Raw genomic sequence first — 13,294 nt, 5'->3', positions numbered from 1 at the left:
GGTACAAAATAGTTATTAATTTCCAAGGTACAACAAACAATGACAATCTCCACTAAGCAGCAACACACCCGTTCCTCCTCTTCAAGCATCTATAAGTTTGCCATCAGCACCACTATTTATCCAAAAAAACATCAATACGTGGTATAACTATAGCTTAAAAACCCAAAACCTCCGTAGCAGACAGATCTCCAAGATGAGAGAACACAGACTAAAGTTGATCATAAAGCCTCTTGGTTTCAAAAAAAAAAATGCCACACAAGTAGAGCCTGGACAAAGGAAAATCTTTGACGTCACTATAATTTGATTCAGGAAAAGGGGTCCCATTTACAAATAGAGGGATTTTAGATAACCTCTTGGGGCTCAAAGTTTGGCCGTATCTACAAAGGCAGCACTGATTGCAATGCCTCCCATATGACTACAATTTATGCTCAAACCTGTGGAATCAAAAGTATAGTATAAGGAAAACAAAAAGGCACATAATACCTAGACAAAAGCAGGTACTCCCCGAGCATCGGGAACCCTCGATGCGCACAAAGGGTTTTGACACATATGATGTGCCGCAAGATGACGATTTCTTGTCTGTTGAGTTGCCTCCAGATTTGCAGGTGTAGTTTTGAGGAAGAGGCTTTCTTTTGTGCGAAATGTACATCATGTATATAAGAGGATTGCTTGCTCGGACAGGAGGCGATCCAAATGAGATTAGGCTGCCACCATCGTCCCGTAGACGAGGATGGGAAACGTCAAAGACTCCTTGATGTTAGGAGATGACGAACAAGCACAACAAAGAGGAACAAGAGCCTTCCCATAGACTGCGATTACCTTATCCAAAAGAATCTCCAATATCTCAAGCCCTGGTTCTCCTTCCGCAGGCAAAGAGGTGCAACTGTAAAGGCATGAATTTGTGACTCAATTCAATATCTAAACATCTGCATACTACAACAAGCCAGCAAGCTACTCAAAGTCTGAACAAACAACACTTTTGTTCTCTCTAAACGTCACCTATACACTTATATAAAAAGCACACACAAAGGGCACTCTAATACACTTTAGCACTTTGAATGGGGGCCCCGGCCTTTGTACCGACTGAAGTGCTTGGCATAATAACTGGGGAGGGGCTTGCCATCAGCTTTGTCATCCAGGCATGTCCAAGGAAAAAAATAATATGAGTGCAGCATAGAAAACACCTCACATCACCTCCCCGCCAAGAGCACAGCAATAGAGCTTCAAAAACAACATAACAAACCACATAATGAGCACATTTGTGGGTGATTCTTACTTCTCTCAGTAAGCACGGATGCCTGAGCAAAAAAACCCATCCTAAATCTGTCGAAACTCCAGCCAGATATCGCCCACACCAGGGGGCTGCAAGTCCGCCACGTGCACAGAGGAGTAAGACCTCCCAAGAGGCAAAAGCAGAGGCCCAAATCAAAGGCAGACTCTGAAGCTAGGGAGCTCAAATTCAAGGGTTCTCTAGGCACACATGAACTTATGAAGGCTTTTGTCTACTCTCAAATGCTCACCTTTCTTGACAGAATTTATTAATGGACAGAATTTATTAATGGAGTGCGGACAGGAAAACAAAGTTGGCACACGACTGGTACAGGTAATAAGTAATGCGTACACACACGGGAGGGACCGCGGAAGCAGCGATCTTCACATTCCTCTCTCTCTCTCTCTCTCTCTCTCTCTCTCTGCGCACACACAAGCCAGAAATTGGTTCTGCCTTGAGAGGTAAAAAGGATCTCTCTCTCCCGCTCTCAAAAGTCAAAGTGCGTACCAACCTGTGAAAGAGTCCTGCTCACGAGATGCCGCAAGACGAAGCAAAGAGAGAGAGAGAGAGAGAGAGAGAGAGAGGTCACAAGGGAAGCATCAAGCTCCTCCCCGCGCAAGGATCTGCGCCGTGCTGCAGGAGCTCGAGGTCCTTCGTGCACCCACTGTGAAAAAACAAAGATAGGCATCGGTAATAAGGCTCTATTATCCAAGGAGAATTTCGCACGCAACTCCGAGAAAAACTGTGCACCCCTTCACGTCGTCCTCGCTCCTGCAGCCCCTGCTATACAAACTTGCTGGGTGGCCGTCCACGTGGATGCCATCAGTAAAAGTACGCACAAGCAAGCCCAACGTCTTTCCTCAGAGGCCAAAAATGTAAGTGAGAACCTTACTTTTTAATCTTGGAGAAGAACTTATTGTACTTTTGAAACGGAGAAAGTCATTGTATGTTGAAAAGGGAGAAAGCCAAACACACCAAACACACAATCAAAATGTTTCTTTATAGCTCAAAGCTTACACAACACCCCAATCCACCATAAAACACTCACAAAACACCACAATTCTACATGCAAACCACTATTTGCACACAACTTGAAACACACACTCGTTGCAACACCACAAACAAACCCCCTCACTCTGCACCATTCAATTCATAGCCTTCCACACACACAATATCTCTATTTCTCTCTTTGCACAACACACCCTCATGGGGGCACACCTGCCAACGCATGCCCGGAAACACACGTACAACAATAGAAAAGAGAAGGGGGAATTGACACCAGAATGCAGCAATGATGGCTTTTCTTTCATCCAAACAGTTACACACAACTTAGCTACAACCAGCTCCATCGGCGCGCACATGGATGAGCACAAAATCACGAACTGGCAACCCTTCTTGACTCTGCATAGACACCACCACTCAACAACCCCAATGGCCCAAGCCTAATCGGTCCCAAAAGCACGAATGACAAGAAAGCCCAATGGCTAAAAGCCTCAAACGGCCAAAAGCCTAAATGACCAGAAGTAAAATGGCAAAAGGCCCTTACAAATGTCCAAAAAAGTCCACTTAAAGAAGGGCAATCCCCCCCCCAAAAAAAAATGGGTCAATCGTGCTTGTATAGCTCTCTTAGAGCTCATTTTAACATTTTTATGAATTCCATACAAGTGTCCCATTAAATTTAGCATATATTGCATGGTATCGACACCTTGACAAGTTTCCTCTTTCTCACTCCCTCACAAATGACTGCATACAAATCACTCCCTTATTACAGTGCCGTTACAAGGCCATGGGATGGGCACTTTGCCCTCATAAAAGAATTGGACTCCTTGGAGTGTCATGTGAGAACACTCCCCATAGGGGGCCTACCATGCTAGCATCGAAATGCACCCACTCACCGTCAACCACCAGCCGGCAAGTGCCGCCATCATCGTCATGCAAAACCACCAATTTCTCCCACCAGCGTCGTCAGTGGTAGTGTCGTATACAGGCCGCCATAGCTCATGCTCCCCACAAGTGCTCTCTCCCTTGCTCATGTGATACCCCAAGGGCTTTGCTCGCCCTTGTATCAGTAACATGCCCTCCACGACTTCTCTTTCGCATATGGGATTACTAGTGCCACCATGTGGCAGCATTTGGGCAACTCCCCCTCAAAAGCTCCAAAGTATTGGTCATAAAAAACTTAAAAAATCTCATTTATTTAACTTTCACTTCATTGCCCTGAAATCAGTTGCTTAGTGCTTCGATGATCAGGCTACAAAATACACCGAAAGGCTCACCTTGTTGGCTTCAAGTCATACATGTCTTGTTGCACTTTGATCTTGCTAGGCCCTCTACCTGAGCCGAACAAAATTGAGAAAAATTATATGGCATTGCATTGCCGTGAATTGCACCAAACTTTGACAAGCCATATCTAGCTGACCGTGCATTCGATTGATGAGATGTCACTTTTTGCCAACTTCACATATCACGACTACCTATGCAAACCCTAGAAAGCTCCAAAAAACTCAATATGGCAGGCTTTTTACTCCTGCTGACACTTCAAAGCCCTGTATCTTGGCAACCGGGACTCTGATTGTCAATCCATAAAGATCGACATGCTTTGCACTTCAACCATACACTTCAAGATCTCCCTTGCCAAACTTGCACTTCACACCTGTTTCACTACCCATGCATGCACTTGCTAGCCCATAGATGCCTTCTTGTGCCATTTGCTATGGTCGACACACTTTGGTTGCACCATCATTGCCCAACCCCCTTGTTGAAGAGTTATGTTCAACCACAAGAAGCCTGTATTCATCTACAAACTACACACCTAGAAAACATTGCGAGTAAGCCCACAAACATATATACACAATCTTATTCTGCTTCCTATTGCCAATCCTCATGTGAGTTGCCCCACCCCTTGCATCACAACGTTACTTCCACCTAGGTCAAACACATAACCCAGATCGGTAGCCATCCATTTGTAGCGACTTTAAGTAGAACTGCAACAGTAGTATACCCTGCGCTATGGAATGTTAAGTCGTTGTTGGCGATAATTGCACTCGGCCTATTTGGCATACTATAGCTTCTACATGGAGTTTCAACCTCGACCTCTTGCTGCACAAAAGACCTTTGAGAAGATGTGAATAGATTTTCATTGCCCGCCCTGGAGTAGCTTTCCTCCAAGGGCAAACGAGGGTTTGTGTTGTCTACAATACGAAACTAATGTCTACCATCTGCAGCCATCTGAACTTGATCTAATAGCTGCTGTGTGCATGGACCTTTGCTCATAGGATCCGTCTCCAAATTGTGGTTATTAGCAAGATAAGCTCTTACAAGCATCAATATTGGTCATATTGTCTGTAAAGTTTCTGCTATCCCACCTAGTTGTTGAATGGGTAGAAGTGAACCGCTATTCGTGGCTAATAGGTGTTGACATATTGGTATGCATGGGCTAATGTTAAATATTAGCCTGATTGACTACGTGTAGGTGGGGGTGACAGGCAGAGCCGGTCCCACCATTTTCTTGGGGATCAGAATCGTGCTTAGAGACCTATAGAGGAGCACATTTCTACAGCAAGTGCACGCATGTAGCGTGTTAACCCTCACGGACACTCTGTCACCTTCGACGGATGCATCTTATTTATTTGATTGAGTCATGGACCGGGCTTGTTGGTCCAATAGGTGTATACGTGATCACCGATGAGAGGCACACCATTTATCTTATTCTTAAAGTAGTTCTGCAACGACTGGCCACTGTGGGCGCCCATGTGTGAATGGCCCAAACTCTTATAAAGGTCCATTTGACTTAAAAATCCTCATTCTCTGAGGTGTAAGCTAAGAAGTGCTCTTGCTTTATCTCTGTTTCCTTTTCCTTTATTGTTGGGGTATAAAGCCCAATGTGGTCGCCCAGGTCACTGGGCGGGCCGCCAGGTATGTACACATATTCTTTTGTAAAAACCTAATAAGAACTCACTATGCTCTACACATTACAGTAGAGCGAGTTCACCATATCGTCGTGCTCTTCTTCTCGCACTCTCTCTCGCGTCGCACGTCCGCTCGTACTCCTTCAACTGGTATCAGAGCTCAAATCGAGGCTCGGGGCAGCATTGCAGGAGGCTAGAGTCACCAACTCAGATTGGAGTGAAATTCGACAGGCGAAGACACGGCCCTAAATCTCGTGGGAGCGCACGAAGGGCTTGGTGTTGTCAGAATTTCATTCTGAGGTCATCTCGGCCACCGTTCGGCTTCGACAAAGGTCTACGCAGGCCATTTTCGACAACGTGGTCTCGACGGGTGCAGATCCGACTCTGCAAATTTGGGGTTTTCGGCCTACGACTGCAAGTGCTGAGGATATCGACACTCCCAGAGTGTTGATTTGTGGCTGTCTACACATCGAAGGACGGCTCACAGTTCTTGGAGGCGTGTCACATACGACACGGGCGCATCTACACACAGACTGTAGGCGACATCCACTAGTTCATCAGGTAGCTTGTGTTTGCTGCTTGATATTCCAGATTTCATCCTGACATTGCAGGTACTTCCACATGGGATGTATTGTCAGAGATGATGTATGTTTGTTGAGGGTTTGCTGGCTGTGAGTCACGCAGCAAACAACCGCCGCAGCGGTTACAGCATACAGTGGGAAATTTGTGGATGTATGACTTTGTGGGAAGTCTATGTACTGTCAGATTTACTGCAGCCTTTGTTGAGGGTCGAGTGAGGTTTTATTGAGCTGGGGGATTCTCGAATGTTGAGATCCTTTCGGTGATACAGGTCTTGGAGCGATCCCTCGGGCACCCTTAGATAGGCAGCTAGGATGTATTGACTGTGAGTTAGACAGTTGGGATTGCATCTTTGCTTTACTGCCGTTGAGGCATTGTCGCAGTCTATGCTTACAGGACAGTGACAGGACAGTCAGAGACAGTACAGGTGCAAGATAGGTTTACCCACAGCTTATAGTGTCAGAGAGACAGTGTTTTTTGAGCTGTTTTTTGATCTGTTTTTGAGTACACCATAGCCATTTTACAAAGGAGACTCTGTCGAAATTTATGCAGAATCTGAAGCTTTCTTGGTTCATTTGACAGGTTGATATTGGTTCAGAGGTCAGTTTACAGGGGAAACTCTGCCGAATGTTTCCCAGGAAAGTAAACTACTGTGAAGCGTAGCTATGGCTGAATCACAGGACACTGCTCTTTACAATATCAAGAAGCTGGATGGAACCAATTTCCCATTGTGGAAGAAGCAGATTTGGCACGTGTTGGTACAAAAGAAGCAGATAAAACCTATAAAGCTCAAGGGGATAAAACCAAAAGATATGGACGAAGATGAATGGAGCGAAGTGGATGGTATCAGAGCATTTACTTCAATGTAGCAGACGAGATGTCGGTTTATCAAGCATGGTTAAAGCTGAGTGATCTTTATGAAAAGTAGAGTACAGCTTCACAGGTATACTGGCTTAAGAAGCTTGTTGACTTGAAGATGAAAAAAGGGACACCTATGTCCAATCATCTGAATGAATTCAACACAATCTATAGTCAGTTTTCAGCTCAAGGTATCAAGTTTGATGAACCTGTTAGAGCTATGTTCCTGTTGATCACATAGCCGGAAAGTTGGGACACTTTTCGCACAGCTTTGAGTAATTCTGCACCTCCAGATGGTTTGAACATAGCAGGTGTAGAAGGAAGTCTGCTTACTGAAGAAACCAATAGAAAGACAATGGACAAAGGCAAAGGAACAGCCTTAGTTGTCAGGGGAAGGACCAAAGAAAAGTACAAAGGTGGAAAGAGGAATCAGTCTCATAGCAAGTCCCGCAGTGCTAAAGGCAAGAGTGACATAGAATGCTACCATTGTGGCAAGAAGGGTCACATGAAAAGAGACTGCAGAGAATGGAAAGCAGAAAAAGGCAAAGAGAAAGCTGAAGACCATGGTGAGAAGAACAAGTCCTCAGTAAAGATTCAAGAAATAAATGTGACAAACACTGTTGCAGAGGATGACAGTCTAGTGTCAGGAGACATCTACTTCTTGAAGAATACAATGGACTCAGCTCTTCTTACAGCATCTGATGGAAATGCACTGAGTGACTGGATAATGGACTCAGGGGCATCACTTCATGTGTCTCCAAACAAGGAGTGGTTTACTTCTTATGTGACCACTAAAGATCATGTTCGGCTAGGCAATGGGCAGACATGTGAGATCTTAGGTGTTGGAGATGTTCAATTGAAGTTTCAGAATGGCTCTTCTTTCACGCTGAAGAATGTGAGACATGTTCCCGCAATTACAAAGAGCTTGATCAGCACAGGTTTACTTGATGATGCTGGCTACGTCACCACTTTTGGACAGAACATGTGGAAGATATCCAAGGGTTCTATGATAGTAGCACATGGAGTAAAGTCTGGAGGACTTTACATGATTTATGTATCAAATGTCTCTAAAAATGTAATCAATGTAACCGAGCAGCCGAACGTTTCTTTGTGGCATAGCCGGTTAGGACATATGTCCAAGAAGGGAATGGAAATCTTGTCTCGTTCTGGTTATTTGCCTGGCTTTTCATTTAATGATTTTGAATTCTGTGAACATTGTCTATATGGTAAGCAAACACAGCAGCCACATAAGCATAGAAGCAGTAGAAGAGATACACAGTTGGCACTTGTTCATAGTGATTTGTGTGGACCTATGCCTAACCTATCTCTAGGGGGAGCTTCTTACTTTATGACATTTATAGATGATTACTCGAGGAAAGTATGGGTTTACTTTCTCAAGCACAAGGATGAAGCGTTTAGTGTTTTCAAAACATTTGTGACACTTGTGGAGAATCAGAGTGGCAAGAAGCTTAAATGCTTACGCACTGACAATGGTGGAGAGTATGTTTTAAAGGCCTTTCAGGACTTTTGTGAGTCAAAAGGTATAAAACGTGAACTTACTGCTCCTTACAATCCTCCTCAAAATGGTGTTGCTGAGAGGATGAATAGGACCATACAAGAGAAGGTCAGAAGTATGTTGTCTAATGCACAGCTGCCTAATGGGTTTTGGGCTGAAGCTGTATCAACAGCTGTTCATCTTGTAAATAGATCTCCTAGCAAGGTTTTGCAGAAGGATTCAGTGCCAGAGATGGTATGGTCAGGCAAAATGCCCTCATACAAGAATCTCAGAGTCTTTGGCTGTGAGGCATATATTCACGTTCCAAAGGAATTTAGGAACAAACTTGAGCCAAAGAGTAGAAAGTGCATCTTTCTAGGCTATGGTAATTCTGGTGAGATGGGGTACAGACTTTGGGATCCCGAATCCAGAAAGGTTGTCCGCAGCAATGATGTTCACTTTAATGAATCCAAATATCATTCTAAACCAGAGAGGGTTGAGGAGATTAGAAGAGTTGTCTTCCAAGAAGATGGACCTGCACGTGCAAGACAAAATGTCAGAGCCCAAGAGGAGCAAGGACAGGATAGAGTGGAACCATAGGTTGTGGTTGAGCCTGAGCCACCTATTGTGCGTAGATCTGGACATGTCACGCGACCTCCTGATAGGTTTGTTCCATCTATGAACTATGTCATGTTGACTGATTGCAATGAGCCTTCATGTTACAAGGAAGCAGTGCAAATGAAGGACTCCGGGAATTGGCAATTGGCCATGCAGTCAGAGATGACAGCTCTGCATATAAACAAGACATGGAAGCTAGTTAAATTACCAGAGGGCAAAAAGGCTCTACCTTGTAAATGGGTTTACACGTATAAGATCACCGCTCATGATAGTCAGCCAAAGTACAAAGCAAGGCTTGTTGCCAAGGGCTTTAAGCAAGAACAAGGCATTGACTTTGATGAAGTCTTCTCTCCGGTGGTCAACATGACTACATTGAGATGCTTTCTTGCATTGGTTGCCATATTAGATTTGGTGTTGCACCAAATGGATGTCAAGACAATGTTCTTGCATGGTGATTTAGATGTGGAAATTTACATGCAGCAGCCAGAAGGGTTTGTTGAGAAAGGCAAGGAAGATTGGGTATGCCAGTTGTTAAAGAGTCTTTATGGCTTAAAACAATCACCGAGGGCATGGTACCATAAATTCCACAAGTTTATGCTTTCTCAAGGCTACAAACGTAGTGAGTTCGATCACTGTCTATATACAAAGAAGGCTAAGGATGGTAGTTGGCTGATCCTTATTTTGTATGTGGATGACATGTTGATTGCTGGCAAGCACTTGGAAGAAATTTCAGCTTTGAAGTCAAAGATGGCAAAATCGTTTGACATGAAAGACATGGGTGAGGCAAGTCATATACTTGGTATGCGCATTGAGAGAGACAGATCAAAGAAGTTGATTTGGTTATCTCAAACAGAGTATATTGACAAGGTTTTGCAACGTTTCAATATGGAGAAGGGAAAGGCATTGAGTGTTCCATTTCCACCATATGTGAAACTTAGCAAACAAGATTGTCCTGTGTCTGAGGAAGAACAGGCTGAAATGGATAAGATTCCATATGCGTCTGCAGTGTGTAGTTTGATGTATGCAATGATTGCTACTCGCCCAGACATTGCATTTGCAGTGGGAGTAGTAAGTCGATACATGTCAAACCCAGGCAAGAAACATTGGGAGGCAGTGAAAGGAATATTGAGGTACCTGAAAGCTACAAAGAGTATGCGTATATGCTATGGGAGTTAGGAGCTAAGTGTAAAGGGTTTTACAGATTCAGATTATGCAGGTGACTTAGACAACCAAAGGTCTACGTCAGGGTATGTCTTTACATTGGCTGGTGGAGCAGTATCATGGTGTTCTAGATTACAAGATTGTGTTACTCAGTCTACTACAGAGGCTGAATATGTTGCAGCATCAGAGGCATGCAAAGAATCAATTTGGCTTAATCGACTAGTAACAGATTTGGGAATCAAAGAAGAGATGCCTGTGTTATATTGTGATAGTCAAAGTGCTATACAATTGGCTCGCAATCCAGTTTATCACTCAAAGACAAAGCATGTGGATGTGAAGTATCATTTCATCAGGGAAATGCTCGAGGATAAGCAACTTCAGCTTGTCAAAGTTCACACCACATAAAATCCTGCTGATCTACTTACAAAAGAACTTCCCTCAGAGAGCTTTGCGCATTTTCGCAAGCAGTTAGGTGTAGGGTAGTACATCACTTCTCTACATCTCTTGTATATTAGCTTGTATAGTAGCTTCTCTCACACTTAAAGTACCACATTGGACTTTAAGTGGGAGGTTGTTGGGGTATAAAGCCCAATGTGGTCGCCCAGGTCAGTGGGCGGGCCGCCAGGTATGTACACATATTCTTTTGTAAAAACCTAATAAGAACTCACTATGCTCTACAAATTACAGTAGAGCGAGTTCACCATATCATCGTGCTCTTCTTCTGGCACTCTCTCTCGCGTTGCACTTTCGCTTGTACTCCTTCATTTGTGTATGTGTGTGTGTGTGTGTGTGTGTATGCTAGAGAGAGAGAGAGAGAGAGAGAGAGAGAGAGAGAGAGAGAGAGAGAGAGAGAGAGAGAGAGAGAGCATTGCGGTGACATTGGTGGTAGAGCGCGGCATCGGCAGCAGCTCCTTCTTCTTTGCAGCACAGGATCCTTAACGATGGAAGCATTGAGAGGTGAGTGACACACCATTGTTCTTTGAGCTTGCTAGGATTCTCTAGCTGTGTGTTTGCAGCCTTTCCAGGCTCGCACTCAATGCACAGGCAAGTTCCCAGCCTTCGACACGTACGACAAAGCGTACATAGCGTAGAGGTAAGGCCTCTGATTCCAGCACCAAAAATGCTATTACTCTGCAGTCCAAGTTCTTCAGCTTCTCCAGTGTCAAATCTCTTTTTGGCGCCGTTGTCGGGGACAACCTTGCATTAAGCTTGAGGAGCACTCAGTGATACCTCTGGAAGCTTTTCTTCCATCTGTTTTCTGTTTTTTGTTGAGTTTTGTGAGACCTGTCAAGTGACTGTAAAGGACAGATCAGCAGGTTTTTGTCAGATTTTGTTAGTAACTGTAAGCTCTGTTAGTGCTACATTGTACTGGTTTTTGTTAGTTTTGCAAGATCTGTATTGTGTAGGTGTTAGTAGAGCTGTTTGTGAGTGTAGACAGTGAGAAGTAGAGTAGACAGTGAGCAGCAGAGTTGACTGTGTGTGAGTGTGCAATTTTGTATTAGACAATTAATTAGCTGTAAGGCCAAAAAGAAATTTGCAAATTAAATTTAAAAAAAAAAACTTATCCTAAAAGGAAGCGATCAGGATCGGGATCTTTCCCCAAGCCCAACCGAGCCCAGGCCCAGGCCTCAGTCCTCAGTCTTATAATATACTACTCACACTACCTTACATATAAAGACTAGGATTTGAAGTGAAGGGAGGGTATGAGAGACAAGTTCCTGAAGTCCTCCGCCATCCCCTTCACACTCACCCTTTGGACTTACTAATTGTAGCCCTCTCTCCACCTAGGAAAAGACTAGTTTTAGAATTTCAAGGGATGTACGTAATCGAATCGGGGACTGTAAAGCATGGCACGTCCCTTAGCCAAGACGATCGTTTTGAGCTATCACACACCATATTCCGTGGCTCGGTTAAAAAAAGGGACCAAGAATACAAAAAATTTGGGTTATAAACACTTAAAAAACTAAGTGAGCGGCCTTTATGGGCACTCACCAACACTTCTAGAGTGTTGAGGTCACATGCACCTACGCTCTAGTCGTGTGCTAGAGGACGAGCACATTGAGAGTGTCTTCGTTTACGCGGGCACTCATTATTCCTCTACCTTAGGCTCTAGGCCCTTAGCGGGAACCCAAGATAGTACCACTCAGGACCCACATATTGTGTCTAGTGACTCTTTCTCTAACTACGACATCATGGAGGGTTACCCGATGCCTAATCCTCATAGCTCAAGACAAGACTGCATGACATGGGTCCATGGTTTGGGCCGAGCGTGCTTAGCCGCTTGAAGGAAACCTTTAGCAGAGCCACTCGCTCCGACCATGGGGCTAATGATGTAAATGAAGGGGGTGGGGAAGTAAATTCTCCATTCACCAACGTAAACCCCATGCTCCTAGAGAGTGTGCACGTGAATACTCCATTCATTGCACCCCCTGACTCTTTAGAGCTATCCCCCTCCAAAGTTATATTACCTAATGGTAGAAGCCTTGCCAAAGTGCAAGAGGTTGAACGGTATATTGTTGCGGCTAGGGAAAAGAAAATCAAGAGCTTACACAAGGTAGAGCAACGAAGAGAGTTAAAAGCAAAAGTTCCTATGTCAATATACTTGCTAGGAGAGCAATCGAATGCTCCTGAATTAGCGACCACTAAGGGTCAACCCATAAAGAGCCACATTGCATCTAGTTCAAAGGACACCCCTAGCACCTCAATCCTAGATGGAGCGTTCCTAAATGAGAACTAGGAGTACGAACTACAAATGAAAACTCTAACCGACCTACACACATGTCACACCTATCACGTGGGTTGGTTAGATATCCTACAATCCACAACGGGTGCTACTAGTGTAGAGGATCAACAAAAAAGAGTTTGCGAGGTCATCCATAGGGTTATTGAGCTAGAGAGATTGAACAAGGGGATCCACATGCCTTCAATGGGTCTCATGAGATTCTTGGATATAGGGAAGGCTAAACAACCAACCTTATCGCAAATGGAGACTCCCTCGGTAAGTCCGATGGATCCTCCATATGTTGTTTAGCCAGGGGTCTCAGTGAAATCTGAGCCCACAAGTGATAGCTTTACTTTTTCAAGTCTAGCTCATCTTTCCCTTGATGACACCACGGCTACCATGCCTACCCCAGTGATGGGAATGCCAAGAAACATGCCGTGGACCTCATTTGTTAGTAAAGCGCCGCTACATAGTAGCTCAATGCCGGCAATAGTACCTACAAGTGTGTATCAATCATATGCACCTATAGGTCCTCGTACTCATATAGCTCCTACAACTACCATTGTCTCAAAAACTTATGCTCCACAACCACAACACTTAAGCTCTTATTTCAATGGGACCATACCGGCTAGCATTAGCATGTCACATCCGACGTCTGCTATGCCTAGGGACACACATATGAA

At 44.3% G+C, this 13,294-nt stretch overlaps 1 protein-coding gene across 12 annotated transcripts; it reads right to left on the bottom strand.

Moving 5' to 3' along the window:
* Positions 1-271: 271 nt before the first annotated feature.
* LOC147455631 (uncharacterized) lies at positions 272-3,345 on the bottom strand. 12 transcript variants are annotated; one of them, XM_086514366.1, is made up of 5 exons: positions 3,166-3,345; positions 1,782-1,794; positions 820-883; positions 520-704; positions 272-434 (listed from the first exon to the last, which is right to left on the bottom strand). In XM_086514366.1, exons 1-5 carry the CDS (start codon positions 3,343-3,345, stop codon positions 361-363), a joined length of 516 nt encoding a protein of 171 aa, XP_086370492.1. In that variant the 3' UTR covers positions 272-360. The 12 variants fall into 12 exon arrangements, 1 of the variants encoding a protein (XP_086370492.1); XR_015188399.1 differs by lacking the exon at positions 3,166-3,345 and adding an exon at positions 1,044-1,221 and having other exon boundaries at positions 272-704; positions 1,782-2,244; XR_015188398.1 differs by lacking the exon at positions 3,166-3,345 and adding an exon at positions 1,081-1,221 and having other exon boundaries at positions 272-704; positions 1,782-2,244.
* Between the last annotated feature and the right edge of the window lie 9,949 nt (positions 3,346-13,294).

This window comes from Adiantum capillus-veneris, chromosome 6 (assembly GCF_014529385.1).
Source record: "Adiantum capillus-veneris isolate H3 chromosome 6, ASM1452938v2, whole genome shotgun sequence".
NCBI classification, from domain to species: Eukaryota; Viridiplantae; Streptophyta; class Polypodiopsida; order Polypodiales; family Pteridaceae; genus Adiantum; species Adiantum capillus-veneris.
Note: the sequence above shows the minus strand (reverse complement) of the source record. Positions and strands in the feature narration are given on the sequence as shown.

What these genes read in the sequence shown, in the direction of transcription:
- LOC147455631 (XM_086514366.1), bottom strand. Translation starts at nt 3,345, where the DNA reads ATGTTACTGATACAAGGGCGAGCAAAGCCCTTGGGGTATCACATGAGC. An exon ending in TGGAGATTCTTTTGGATAAG is followed by an intron (nt 705 to 819) that starts GTAATCGCAGTC and finishes CGATGGTGGCAG; the next exon opens with CCTAATCTCATTTGGATCGC. An exon ending in ACCCTTTGTGCGCATCGAGG is followed by an intron (nt 435 to 519) that starts GTTCCCGATGCT and finishes TTGATTCCACAG; the next exon opens with GTTTGAGCATAAATTGTAGT.